At 39.1% G+C, this 15,254-nt stretch overlaps 1 protein-coding gene across 4 annotated transcripts in view; it reads right to left on the bottom strand.

Annotated features, from left to right (window-relative positions):
* The window catches only part of CDK19 (cyclin dependent kinase 19), a 217,407-nt gene that overhangs the window by 19,841 nt on the left and 182,312 nt on the right, over positions 1 to 15,254 (bottom strand). For 3 of the 4 annotated variants that reach the window (XM_025383475.1, XM_025383474.1, XM_025383471.1), the window contains 4 exons: positions 14,998 to 15,055; positions 8,366 to 8,497; positions 2,185 to 2,328; positions 1,959 to 2,028 (listed from right to left, as the gene is read on the bottom strand). In XM_025383475.1, the coding sequence (XP_025239260.1) occupies positions 1,959 to 2,028; positions 2,185 to 2,328; positions 8,366 to 8,497; positions 14,998 to 15,055 (404 nt within the window). The remainder of the gene's footprint in view (positions 1 to 1,958; positions 2,029 to 2,184; positions 2,329 to 8,365; positions 8,498 to 14,997; positions 15,056 to 15,254) is intronic. The other variant, XM_025383472.1, reaches the window with a different exon arrangement.

A 15,254-nucleotide genomic window follows, 5' to 3' on the forward strand; every position in this document is an offset into this window, starting at 1 on the left:
AGGGAGCCGACACTGCCTAGTGGATGAGACTCAGAGACCCCTCCTAGACCCTGATTCAGTCATTCACCAATTGTGTGATCTTGGGCAAGTTAGTTAACCTCTGTGAAAGCCTTAGGTTCCGAATCTGAAAAGTGGAAACTGTAATTATACCTACCCTATAGATTTGCTAGGAAGATCTTAGGAAAAAATGTCGGTAAAGGGTTTAGCACCACCCTGGTATATAAGTACTCATCTATTTGTGGCAGCTCTGATTACTTCCACAGGATAAATTCCAGGAATTATCAGGTCAAAGGGCATGCACATTTTAAAGTCTTTTTTAGGTGCTCTAGAATCTCACTACACAAATGTAGCCTTTACCAGCAACCTGGGCATCACCTGAGAGCCTGCATTAGAAATGAAGGTTCTTAGTCCTCACCCCTGATTCTGACTTAGAATCTACATTTTTAACAAGGTCTCCAGGTGGTTTGTAGGTACACTGAAATTTGAGAAGTACTCATTCTCTCCAGTAGCATATGAGTAATAATTTTTAAAAAATAAAAATAGAGATAGGATCTAACTATGTTGCCCAGGCTAGTTTCAAACTCCTGGGCTCGAGATCTTCCCGACTCAGCCTCCCAAAGTGTGGGGAGTAAAGGCATGAGTGAGCCACTGTGCCTGGCCGGAATGTCCATTTTACTGTACCCTTGCCAACAAGGTACCATACAATGTTAAATGAAAATAACTAGTTTGGTTTTGGGTGTTTAAAGAATTTATAGAACATTCAGGTTGGGATTCCATAAGGCAATTAGATAAATGATTTTGAAACTTGGAAAAGTGAACGGAGTAAGATACATATTGGGAGTTATCCACATAATTGATGGTAAATTGTGGCCATCAAAACATGACATCTGACTGGGAAAGTATCCAGAGTGAGAAGAGGGCCCAGGATAGAACCTTGATATTAGCACTGTCCTTAAGAGATGGATACAGGCAAAGGACCTCACCAAGGATTGTGAGAAAAAGGGGTCAGAAATGATCAATGCCATTCTCTATTTCTCTTAATGATGTCTGCTTTTGTTCCTATAAGCCATCCCGTCCTAAAATTTTCCTGGTAAGTTGCCAACAGAGAAGCTCTTCCACAATTTTCGGTAGGTGTGCATATTTATAACAAACACCTCACATGCCATCACCCTTAATCTCATTTCTGCTCAAAGTAAATGCCTTCATCAGTTTGTTTTACTCATATTCCAAGCCACATGTTCTTCCTTCTGCCAGCCTTCCAGGTTTCCTAGTCCAGCATATCAGTTACCAGTCATTACTCAGAAAAAATAAAACCACAGCTATGGCCTTGAACGGAGACCTTTATTCATGCTAAAACATAACAGACATAAACTACCCATTGACCCTTACATTCTTAAAAGTTTTTAATACTGCAGCCTAAACCTGAACTATATATGTTAATGGTATCTGGAATACCTTTTGTAAATCACAGGCATAATTAGTATGCTAAAATCTCAGTTTCTAGTTTAAATAACAATCTACATATGTTTTTTAAAAAGATTAACTATTCTCATTGAAATTACTACCTATAATTAATGTGCACTATGGTTTGAATGTTTATGTCCCCTCCAAAATTCACGTTGTTGAAACTTAATTCCCAATGCAACAGTATTAGAAGATAAGGCCTTCCAGAATCGAGGGCTTTGCTTTCAGGAGTGGGACTAATGCCTTGTAAAAGAGGCATCACACAGCATCTGCCCCTTTTTGCCCTTCTATCTATGTGAGGACACAGCAACAAGGCACCACCTTGGAAGCAGAAAACAACCTTCATGGGACTCCAAACATGCCAGTGCCTTGACCTTGGATTTTCCAGCCTCAAGGCCTGGGAGAAAACAAATTCCTGTTGTTTATAAATTACCCAGTCTAAGGTATTTTTTTACAGCAGCACAAAAAGACTAGGACTGTGTGGAATTACTTACGTTGTTCTTCTAAAGTCTTTTTGAAGTGTGGGATATTCTGGCATCTTTCTAATATCTTCCCAGTCTTTATCTTACAAAAAAATTAAATATTGTTATAGAAAATAATGTGTTAATTTAAAATCTCCTAATTATGTCAGTTTATAAATATACATTAAATTTTGCTTTTGAGAAGAAATGATTTTGAAATATGACTCAAAATACGACTTTAAAAAGGAAAATAAATTACCTGCAGGAAACCCCATGACACTAAATATCCGATCCAGTTGATCATGATGAAATGGATTGCTTGTTTTTATATCTTCCTGACGACAGTGAAAAATAGGTTCTGAAGTCAACAATTCAGCAAATATACAACCTATTGCCCATATATCTAGGAAAGAAGAAACATAAGTTTTTGTATATATTTCCTTGGTTATAATTCCCAGATATAATCCCAGCCTACTTATAAAAATACTTTTCAGTAAATCAATATACAAAGTACAATAAGTGCATTAAGAAAACATTATTGTACTTTGTATTTTAACATATGTGTGGGTATGTGTGTGTATATATGTATGTATACATATGTGTGTGTGTGTGTGTGTGTGTATATATATATGACATGAAATAACTATATCATCATGTAACAGATTGAAAGCCAAATAATAAAAAGACATTTACTTGTAAATCTTCTGATGACAATAAACAGGGTAAGTCAATTTAGCAAAAAACAAATTCTTTAGATTTAGGCAAAGGTCTTTCTAACCACTTTTTTTGTTGTTGTTTTTGGGGTCTCTGTCACCCAGGCTGGAGTACAGTGCTGTAATCATGGCTCCCTGAAGCCTTAAACTCCTGGGCTCAAGCAATCCTCCTGCCTCAGCCTCCAGAGTAGTTGAGACTATGAGTGTGTGCCACTGTACTTGGCTAAGTTTTTAGTTGTTTTATAGAGACAAGGTCTCACCATATCTAACCACTGTGAATAATTTAATCATTAAAGTATTCAATTGATAATCTAATACCAGGCATAATACTCAGATCTGATATACTGAAATAATATCATCATCAGACATAGTGATGTAATTCTTTTAAAGCCATCCAATGTATAATGATAGAGCAGAATTTACAAGTTTTGAGTCTAGACAGACAGTATAGACCATATAAAAGAACTGGGGAGGATGGGCGCGGTGGCTCATGCCTGTAATCCCAGCACTTTGAGAGGCCGAGGTGAGTGGATCACTTGAGGTCAGGAGTTCGAGACCATCCTGACCAACATGGCGAAACCCTATCTCTATTAAAAATACAAAAACTTAGCCAGGTGTGGTGGCATGCGCCTGTAGTCCCAGTACTCAGGAGGTAGATGCAGAAGAATCACTTGAATCCAGGAGACAGAGGTTGCAGTGAGCTCAGATTGCACCACTACACTCCACCCTGGGCAACAGAGCAAGCCTCTGTCTCAAAAAATAAAATAAAATAAAAAGAATTGGGGAAAAAACTTTTGTCTCAAAGACTACTAGCTTCAGCTTTTTCAACAAATTGCTCTAGAAGCTCATAAATAATACTATATATAGTACTGCATGACATAGATCTTACTTAAACACATTCACTTATATGCTACCCCACATCCACCCCATCCCTCAGGATAAAGTTAGGCATCTTTAGAAGTTTTATTAACTATCTAAAATCACCAGTCATAGATTATTCTATTAAAATTTACACACTGAAAGACTGCAGCTTATATTCTGAGACTACAATATTATATTCACAATGCTTTGACAAATGTATAAGTGAATTAACTTTTGTGAGACTTGCCCACTTAAATGCCATTTAGTAAATATTTTTTAAAAAGAAGACAGTCTGTGTGTGGTGGCTCACGCCTGTAATCCCAGCACTTTGGGAGGCTGAGGCAGGCAGATAACCTGAGGTCAGGAGTTTTGACCAACATGGTAAAACCTTGCCTGTCCTAAAAACATAAAATTAGCTGAGCATGGTGGCCCATGCCTGTAATCCCAGCTACTTGGAAGGCTGAGGCAGGAGAATTGTTTGAATCTGGGAGGTGGAAGTTGTAGTGAGCGGAGATCGCGCCACTGCACTCCAGCCTGGGCAACAAGAGAGAAACTCCATCTCAAATAAATAAATAAATAAATAAATAAATAAATAAAATAAAAGATAAATATTCAAAAACTATGGTATAGGTCGGGCACGGTGGCTCACACCTGTAATCCCAGCACTTTGGGAGGCCAAGGCGGGTGGATCGCTTGAGGCCAGGAGTTCGAGGCCATCCTGGCCAACATGATGAAACCCCATCTCTACTAAAAATACAAAAATTAGCCAGGTGTGGTGATGTACGCCTGTAGTCTCAGCTACTTGGGAGGTTGAAGCAAGAGAATCCCTTGAACCCAGGGGGCGGAGGTTGCAGCGACTCAAGATCACGCCACTGCACTCCAGCCTGGGCGACAGAGCAAAACACCATCTCGGAAAAAACAAAAAACTATGGTACAGGGATAAAAAAGTACTGCGTTTAGTAGCCTATTAAATATGGGAATCACATTCTGTGATGAGCTAAACAAGGAAAAAGGTTAATTACACTATTCCTTCCTCATCCAAGTTTTTGCCTTCCAGTTTCAGTTACCTGCAGTCAACCACTGCAGTTCGAAAATACTAAATGGAAAATTCCAGAAATAAACAATTTATAAGTTTTAAATTGTGTACCATTCTGAGCAGTGTGATGAAATTTCATGCTATTCTCTCCATCTTCCCGGGATGTGAATCATCCCTCTGTTCATCCACACTGTATACTCACTACCTGCTGGTTAGTCACTTAGTGGTCGTCTGGGTTATCAGATCAAAGAAACACTATATACAGGGTTTGGTGCTATCTGCAGTTTCAGGCATCCCCTCGGGGGGTCTTGGAACATATTCCCACCTGATAAGTGAGGACTACTGTATATCCATTAGCTAGAAGACATATCAGAATGCTCTCTCCTAAAACGAATTGCCAAATGGAAAAATCCATACAGTAATGCCTTACTTATTTGACCACATTCAGGTACAGCTTCCTTCCACATAATTTAGCCTTTTGGATAATGGAAACATATTTCTTTAACAACCATTTTTTAATTACACCATTGCCTGCCACCATAAGAGGCTATAAAACACAATGTAATCCTCCTTAATGATGCAGCAAGGTCATCATCATGATGAACATCCATCACTACAGAGTAGAAGAATAATACTGCTCAGTGTCCATTTCTGAATTCTTTTCTCTCTCTCATGTCATATTGGTTGTCACTCTTCCCCCTGATATGGCTGCCTCTGATGGTCCCATCTCTCTTCCTCATTACCGCCTCTACTATGCAGTCTACCAGGACTACTACTGCATATGCCTGGTCACGCCAATTCCTGGTTTGTCCTCCATCCAAAGGACAAGAGCCAGGGTCTTGAGTTCCCAGTGAACTGCTAAGATAAGAAACCTCAGATAGCAGGTGGCAATAAATTCAAAGGGTTTCTGCCTCCTATTAGCCTGCAATGTCAAAAGGCCATCTGGCTCCTGCACCATCTGTAGCTACTTTTCAGGTTTCTTTCCTCTATCAATGACTTGTTCTCCTGACACACACATACACACACCCACCCCAACACTGCTGCCACCATCACTGCCACTCCCCTCCCCCACTAAATGTCACTCCATAAACCTCCACTGATATCAAATAATCAAACTCTCTTTTTTCTATGCCCTGAATCAAAGTACTCATTTCTTTTTCCGACAGAGACTTGCCCTGTCACCCAGGCAGGTGGGCAGTGGTGCGCTATCGGCTCACTGCAACCTCTGCCTCCTGGATTCAAGCAGTTCTCTCACCTCAGCCTCCTGAGTACTGGGATTACAGGTGTGTGCCACCACACCCGGCTAATTTTTGTATTTTTGGTAGAGACAGGAATTCACCACATTGGCCAGGCTGGTCTTGAACTCCTGACCTCAAGTGATCCATCTGCCTTGGTCTCCCAAAGTGCTGGGATTACAGGCGTGAGGCACCTTGCCCGTCCCTAAGTACTCATTTCTAACATGGACCATGTATGGAGAAGAGTATGAAAAAGTGAGTAAGTATGTACCTATAAATGTCTGCTATTAACATATTTGAAGCCCTAAGATATCTGATTTGGGCATTATTCTTTCTTTCTGTCTTAACTTTCTCCTACCTTCTATCCAGAATGGGTAATTAGGAACTGACTAAAATTACAAATTAGTGATTATGTTTTTATCTTTAAGCGGTAAATTTCATTTACTGAGCAAGTAAGTTACAAGCCAGTTAAAATTCAATTTCATTTTTCCTTACCCTGAGGAATAAGAAGTATAATTGGTTTTCAATTCATATCCAATACATTTATTTTTAAAAAGCATCTATTTTCATTTCAACAAGAGAAAAGTAAATCAGAAAATATTCATAAAACTGTGCTTCTCAGAGTGTGGGCTCTCAAAGTATATGGGTCACGCACAACAGAATCACCTACCTAAGGGCATGGACCTGCTGTGTTAGATTCTCTGAGAGTGGGACAGACATTGGTGGAGAGTCATTTAGCTTAACAGAAGGTTTTGACTGAATGTGCCTTTTCCTAATGGAAATCTCCCTTCTAGATATAGACTGTCCTGGTGTTTGGATTAAGCCTAAGGCATATGGATTTCTGCGGAGACTGCATCCTCTTCTCCCTTCCTCGTGCCCTGGGTTATCTGTCATTAACCTGTTCTAAGGCATCACCTGTTACTTTCAACTAACACTCTTTCCTTCCCTGGCTTACTTTCAGTCTCTTCCTATCCTCTGGTTCCTTCTGAGGTTGTTTAAGGGATTTGACTGTTTTCAACAGTGGGTAAGGAGAGACCTAAATGACAGAAAAAACAAACTTACAATTCTAGAAGTCTCAGAAATACAGCTCCATAGTAAAAATCACTGGTTAGAATGTACACAGGCAGGCTCTGGTGTTAGCTCCTCACTCTCAGGGCCATTCCATCCCTTCCATTGCTGTCCGTAGTTCTTTCCTCACCTTTTGCAGACAGCTGCCATTGCCCACTGACGACACCTGGCCTTGGTAGCCTCTGCTCTGCTGCCTTACCAGAGGCCCAGCTGCACAGGTAGGGGTCTGATGTCACTCTCACATTCCTCTACTGTCAAACACATACCAGTCTACTCAGAGGATTTTTCACTAATTTAACAAAACTATTCAGCAGCATTTATCAGTAATTTACAATGTCCCAGCACTGTACTAGAGTCTCTGTCTCTGGACAAAATCTAAATGTGCTCTGGTGTCTGAGTTTTGCAGAAATCAGACGTCTTGATGAATGAGGACTTACTATATTTTAATTTTTGTTTTCTTTCTTTAACCCATGAGTAGGCTAATTATCGGTCTAATCTTTCCAAATGTGAGAATTTCCTTTGCAGCTCTTTGGATGTCACCAGGTTTTTCATAAGCTTGTTTAGCAGAGAAAGGATTGTGCTTGTCTATTTTTAATAACTTTATACTTGCAGTGCCTTTATTAAATAGAATTCAACAAAAGCAGCTAAAGGTAGCCAAAACTGATATGCAACTAATGCCAGTAAACAGAAAATTCAATAAGGAAAATTTAAAGAAATATACTTAGGAAATTTGGATACCTTGTAGAACTAGCCCTTCTAACAGCTGCAGTGTACTCTGCCCTACTCTCTTCTTTTCCTTCCTTTAAAGAAATCTCTAGGTTTGAGGAGGGTCAGCTCCTAATGACTCCATCCATTTGCAGCTGGGCCGTCTGAGGATACTGCAGTCACCAGGTAGCAAATCTCTGAAGCCACTGTTCTGAGGCAGACTTTAAATCCTACAGAGAGTGTGTTTACAACAGATTTTCTTACTCAGTTTTTTTTTGACTTGATGAGATGGCAAGATGCTGAGCACAGCTAATCTACCCAGACTCTATTTCCTATCTTAATGGAGAAACTGCCATTCTCATAACCGTAATGGCAAGACAGAAAGATTAGTTATATTGCTTCTTGCTTAAACGATGTGAGTAACTTTTCCCCAAATAGAAGGGGTTCTTTCCAATACTGCACTACTCCTGTTTTTGTTTTTCATTTTGTGAAGAAAACAATTCTAAACTTCTCTCCAGTTCTTCTGATCAACAGCTACTAAGTACAAAATAAAATGTGCATGTTATTGTTTCCATAGCAACTCAACAGGATCAGATACTGATACCTCTATTCTCTGAAAGAAAATGCTTTCTTCTTTTAAAATAACCATATTCTCCTATACAGTTAAGAATACAAATCTACCAGAAATCTAGGAATACAGAAGACAATAGGATTTTTACAAAAATGTATAAAATGGTTTTTATCAAGTAGCTTTATTATTATACCATTTTATATTTATGATCGTTAGATGCCAAGATAGTAAATCATTTTAGACCAACTTACCAATGGCCTTTGTATAATGCCTTGCACCAAGCAAAAGTTCTGGAGCCCGATACCAAAATGTCACAACTACTGGATCCAAATCTGCTAGTGGCTTTAGAGGAGAATTGAATAATCTGGCAAAACCCATGTCAGCTAAAAAAATAAAATAAATTAACATAAAATTCAGTTTGATCGTTTCTCGCCCTTTTGGCTAAGATCAAGTGTAAAATTCAGTTTGACATACATTATTAGAACCATGCAAGGTTGACAACAATAGCTGCTGACCTTATAAAGCAATCCTTTTCCTCCCTTTTTAACCAGAGGTCTACACCAGGTGCCAGAAAGGAACTACTTCATTTACCTTTATTATCTACCATCAGAAGTAGATACTATTACTGTGCCGGTTTTACTGATGAAGAAATTGAAGCTTAAAGATATTCTGGGCTGGCGTGGTGGCTTACGCCTATAATCCCAGCACTTTGGGAGGCCCAGGTGGGCGGATCACCTGAGGTCAGGAGTTAGAGACCGCCTGCACAACATGGTGAAACACCATCTCTACTAAAAATACAAAAATTAGCTGGGCATGGTGGTGCACGACTGTAATCCCAGCTACTTGGGAGGCTGAGGCAGGAGAACTGCTTGAACCCAGGAGGTGGAGGTTGCAGTGAGCCAAGATCACACCACTGTACTCCAGCCTGGGTGACAGAGTGAGACTCCATCCCCTGCCCCCCAAAAAAGATAATCTGATTTGCCTAAGGTCACACAGCTAGTAAGTGCAGAGGCAGAATTAGAATCCAGGTCTGACTTCAGATTCCTGGCATTCACAGACAGTTATAAAAAGGTTCTTAAGTGTTTTTGAAATATAAAACAATTCAAAAGTCTCCCTGATTGATGATGACTTCTGTATGCTTATACATCTAAAAACTGACTGTGGCCAGGCGTGGTGGCTCACGCCTGTAATTCCACCACTTTGGGAGGCTAAGGCAGGAGGATCATGAGGTCAAGAAATCAAGACCATCTGGCCAACATGGTGAAACCCCATCTCTACTAAAAATACAAAAATTAGCTGGGTGTGGTGGCATGCACCTGTAGTCCCAGCTACTCAGGAGGCTGAGGCAGGAAAATCACGTGAACCCAGGAGGCAGAGGTTGCAGTGAGCTGAGACTGCACCACTGCACTTCAGCCTGGGTGACAGAGCAAGACTGTCTCAAAACAAACAAGAGACAGAGCAAGACTCTGTCTTGAAACAAACAAACAAACAAAACCTGACTATGTCTTAGTTCAGTGTGTGCTGCAGTCAGATCCAACAAACTCACAAGAGCTGATATATACACATCTTTTTCCAATTCTGCATTCAATGACAGCATACTGGTGATTTGGAATTGGCTATGGTAGAAGTATCTACAACATGGAAAACAGCAAATGCTACAAATTGGGACATTTTTTGCTCCAGAGAGCCAGTTGCTGAATGGTAATCAGCACATCACATGCATGTTTTCAAGAACATACACAGAACACATAAAAGATAATTTGTTGTAATTCAGCATTTAACAAAGCTCTAAACCAAAGCTAATCAGTTGAAATATTAGGGGTATATAAAAGTAGTAAAAAAAAAATTACTACTGCAGTAAGATCCTGGAAACTAATTTTCTTAAGATATCATAAGTAATAAATACCTTTTATCTACAAAGTCCTTTGCAGTTTACAAATGGCTTTCATATACATCATATTTCACCTCATTGAATCCTCATAAGAATACTGGTTTAATCAGTATTTTGCTCCCTATTTCAGAGATGAAGAATCTAAGGCCCAAAGCAGTTAAATGACTTGTCTATGGTCACAGGGATAGTAAATAAAGATGCCGGTACTCAAACAAAAACCATGTTATAATTTAGGAGTTACCTTCTTAACTACTAAATCTGACATCCAACAAATTATACACATGATAATTGCAAGTCACAAAGGCAAAGTCACAAGAATAAGCCTCTGTAATTTGAATACATAATATATAGATAACCAATTTTGATAGTATAAGGGGTCCCAGTGTACTATAAAATGCATAAATGCACATAAAATTTTCAACCACAGAGTGTCATTTAATCTAAAACTAATGTGCTATGGTATAACATACATTAAAATTGTAATTTACATTTACATAGCAGAATAGGCAAAAAATCTTTTTAATTTATAGAAAGTTTGGGTTTTTGTTTTGTTGTTTCTGTTTTGAGATGGGGTTTCACTCTGTTGCCCAGGCTAGAGTGCTGTGGCGCCATCTCAGCTCACTACAACCTCTACCTCCTAGGTTCAAGTGATTCTCCTGCCTCGGCCTCTCCAGTAGCTGGGATTACAGGCACGTGCCACCACGCCTGGCTAATTTTTGTATTTTAGCAGAGATGGGGTTTCACCAGGTTGGCCAGGCTGGTCATGAACTCTTGACCTCAAGTGATCTGCCTGCCTCAGCCTCCCAAAGGACTGGGATTACAGGCATGAGCCACTGAGCCCAGCCTGTAGTGATTCTGTTTCTTTGGATTTTGAATAATTTGTAAGACTGTTTTGAGAATGCTTTGGAGTATCGAGCTCTTAAAAACTAAAGCTATCCAAAGGAAGCCTGTGCTGATGCCTACTCTTTTTAAACTACATTTCCCTATACCAAACAAAAATATTCAAGTTCATTCTACCAATATTACACCTATTATTCTATAATATTACACAATATTCAAGGCACTGTTTTATATATTTAATAAATGCTAATTGTTGTTGATGACACAAAGTAATATGATGGAATGCTGTTTCATCCATTGAAAAACATTTTAAAGTGAAGTTACCTAAAGCCAATATTTCTCCCGTTATTCTCTACCTCCTAAGTTTTACCTAAGCCTCATATATTCACTCACAGATGAAATCAAGGCCAGAAGGAAAAAATAGATACTTTAAAAAATAATTCCCATGTATTTTATGAACTTTAAAAGAGTTTCAAACTACTTTTCAAATAATTACTAATTTAGACAAAAGGTAATTAGCCTAAAGATTACTATAACAGTTGACTTTCTAAAATTACACATGGATGAAATTGTTCCAGTTCACGGATAAGGGTAGTAAAATTCTGGTGTGGGTGCTAATTAGTATCAAATGATGAAAAGCAGCAACAAACAAGGTCTACCACTAAGGAACTTACATGAAGGTGAGATGACAAAATATACATAGTAGAAGCAAAAAAGTGGTAAGTACTGTGAGAATAAAGGAAGTCGTTACCGGTTTCTACTAGATGCTAAGTTCCCTGGGGGAAGGTGTATTTCTCCTTTATTATGTTATCTGGAACAATGTACAGTAAACATTTGTAAAAGCAGACTAAATTGAGAGTGGGACTTGGGCTGGATCCTGAAGGATGAATTATTTTGAACAGCAAAAGAGGAAGGCAATAAGCATTTTAGGTAAGGCCTGGGAAGTTTTTAGGTTGCTGAGAATGGGAAGGCTCAGATATAGCAAAGGGCAAAATGTGTTTTCCATGCAACTATCCTTTTCTTACCCACTCCCTTGCCCCACCACCGCCCCCTGGATATGGAGTCTTGCTCTGTTGTCCAGGCTGGAGTGCAGTGGTGCTATCTCGGCCCACTGCAACTTCCGCCTCCTGCGTTCAAGCGATTCTCCTGCCTCAGCCTCCCAAGTAGTTGGGATTACAGGCACACACCACCATGCCCAGCTAATTTTTGTATTTTCAGTAGAGACGGGGTTTCACCATGTTGGCCACATGGTCTCGATCTCTTTATCTCGTGATATGCCCACCTTGGCCTCTCAAAGTGCTGGGATTACAGGCATGAGGCACCATGCCCAGCCCAACTATCCTTTTATTTTAAGCCAAAAAAGAACACTGTATCAAACCATTAGGCATAGGCATCAGTATTACTAATGTTTAAAAAAAATAGTGGCTACTAAAACAAAATTTAAAATCCATTTAATAAACTATCTCGATTGTCCACTAGATCTTTATCATTAATTATTTCTTATTTTTAACCCTGGTTTTATCCCTAATCTTGGTAGAATTACAATCTTAAAACTCTTAATCGTGAGGTAACTAAGTGGCCCGGCCAGAGTACAGAATTTTATGTTAAGGAGTACTAAGAGAAGAAATTAGATTTGGGTGACTGGGAGAAAGGTGACGAATGGAACAAACAAGGGGAAGACAAGATGATGATGATGAATTTGGTTTGGGACAATGGAGGGTAAGTTACCAGCGAGATATTCAAATAGAAATAAAGACTTCAGCTAGGGTGAGAGATTAGACTCTGGCATCAAGATCTTAGAATTATTTTCATAAATCCATGATCCTGAGGCCACAACTTATCAATTTCCTAAAGAAGTAATTTTAGAGGGAGGCCATGTCCTAAGCCAGTGCCTGGAAACAATAGGTTAGTAGGAGTAAGAGGCAAGAATGAATAAAATGCAAAGTCACAGCAAAAGTGGGAGGCAGAAAAACTGAATTATGGTATGTCATATAGACCAAGGGAGAAGACACCCTCAAAGCCAGACTGTCAGAAGAACAAATGGTTTACTGCAGTAAAGGAGAAAGGTGATTAATACAGGCCACTTGATTCACTTGATTTGGTAAGGCAGAGGTCACAGGTGTCCTTTTAGAGAGGACTTTTGATAGAGGGATAGAATTAGAGGCCAAATTATAACAAATTAGAGTAAGTAGAACATCATGTGTTCTAAAAGTAGAAGAACAAAAAGGGAAATGAATAGAACAAGTGCTAAAGAAAACAAGATAGATACAAGATTTATTTTAAATTGGGAAGAGGACGATGAAGGTTTAAAGGTGAAAAAGAGGAACTTGAGAAGGGGAAAATGGCAGTACTATGAGGAGTTTAATTAAGGTAGGAAGACATTTAGAAGCTACGAAGGGCACTAGTAGATAGGACTTAGGAAGGGAAAGTCTCTCTTTCATAGAGGCTTTCTCAAGGGCAGGGCTGTACAGCCAAAGAGTAGAGGTCAGTGAGGTCACACCAGACAGCTCTGATATCACTACGCAGGGATGTTTGCAGGGAAAGAGCCTCAGGACTTGGAATTCAAGTTCTAGCTTTGACAGGCTGAGGAAGCTACAACCTCTCTAAATATTGTCTTCCTTATCTTCAGAGGGTGGTTGTGTAAAATAAATGAGGTAACATATGAAAGTACCTATTGCAATGTATAGTAAACTGTTCATTTTACTGTCTCTCACAGAAGAGACCATCCTTTACCTCCCTTTCACCTGTATCTGGCAAAAAATAGGAACTCAATAAATGCTCCTAAGAAAAGGTGTGCAAGAGTAAAATAAAAATAGAGACAAGTGAGAAAGTATGGTGGAAGTGGAGGAGGGAAGAGAAAGAAAGCGACCAGCTACTTAATTAACATCAAACTTTTGAATGAATCTGATAATCTCAGCAAATTTAGGATAGAGGTGTTTAAAGAAAAGGGTTGGTTTAGAACAGCTTCTTTAGCAACTGGGCTAGGGAGTTAACTGAAGAAGTAGAAAACCAAACAGCAGGGCAGGCTTGAAATAGGGCAGCATGAATTTGTAGCGGGTCAAGTGAGCACAATTTTGCATCACCTTTAGCATGGTATATTCTAATAGCAAAGAAATCAGGCTGATGAATACATTTTAACATATTTCTAAAAAGCATTCAACTTTCAATAACTATAATTTCTAGTAAAAGAAATTAGAATAGGCTGGGCGTGGTGACTCATGCCTGTAATCCCAGCACTTTGGGAGGCCAAGGCAAGCAGATCACCTGAGGTCGGGAGTTCAAGACCAGCCTGGCCAACATGGTGAAACCCCATCTCTATTAAATACACAAAAAAATTAGCCAGGCATGGTGGCGGGAGCCTGGAGTCGCAGCTACTTGGGAGACTGAGGCAGGGAAAATTGCTTGAACCCAGGAGGCGGAGGTTGCAGTGAGCTAAGATCATACCATTGCACTCCAGCCTGGGCAACAGAGAGAGACTCTTGTCTCAAAAAAGAAATTAGAATAAAGCATTTATTAGCTCATCTTCTCCCCAAATATGTAATAGGTATAAATGATGCTGATTATTTTTTAGAACATTCAGGATTACAAAGGAAATCTTAATATACAAATAAGATTCCTGCTAGTGCCTTAATCGAAGAGAGGTAGCTAAGAGAGTCTGTAAACATATATATCCATTTGGCAAAGATATGTTAGTACTTGGCTCAAGACATGCAGGCCAGGTGTGGTGACGTAGGGAGAACCTGTGAAGGTTTAAATAAATTCGCTCACGGTAGGGAGGAAAATATTCAGGAAGAGAATATTTGGTAGACCTGAAACAAAGGTAAGATTTAGAGGATTATATTTAAGGTGGCTGTGCAGGACAGTGGTGGTGACATAAACACATGCTTGGGTTATTGTATGGGAATCGAATGCTTTTATGAACTTACTTGTCAATTTCCAGTGATGCCTCAACTTAGAACTAAAGAATCTTATTTTGGGAAAAAGCCTAGGAGTTTTGTAGACTATCTTTCTACATTTTCCAATATCTTTTCTAACAATAATAAGAGAAAGTAAATTTAAAATTAACTACCTAAATAAGGGCATTAAGAGGGGAAACCACCTTTGCAGTTAACTTCAGTTTTTAAATAAATTATTTTAGGAATAATTACCTACCTATTTTGACTCTCCCCCTCTCAGGACCTTCTCCCATTACTAGGATATTTGCTGGTTTCTAGAAATAAAAATAGAGCATTCAAATTACCATGTTTATTCTTTTGACATGCTCTAAAATGGACAAAAGTTCTTATCATATGAGAAATCATTTCTGTATTTTCATCAAAACTAAATCAAATATTAAGCGTCCTCTACATAGTTAAAGCATTTGACATAATTGAAGTCAGCACTAACTTTATATAAACATCCTTGCTATG

This window comes from Theropithecus gelada, chromosome 4, assembly GCF_003255815.1.
Source record: "Theropithecus gelada isolate Dixy chromosome 4, Tgel_1.0, whole genome shotgun sequence".
Taxonomy (NCBI): Eukaryota; Metazoa; Chordata; class Mammalia; order Primates; family Cercopithecidae; genus Theropithecus; species Theropithecus gelada.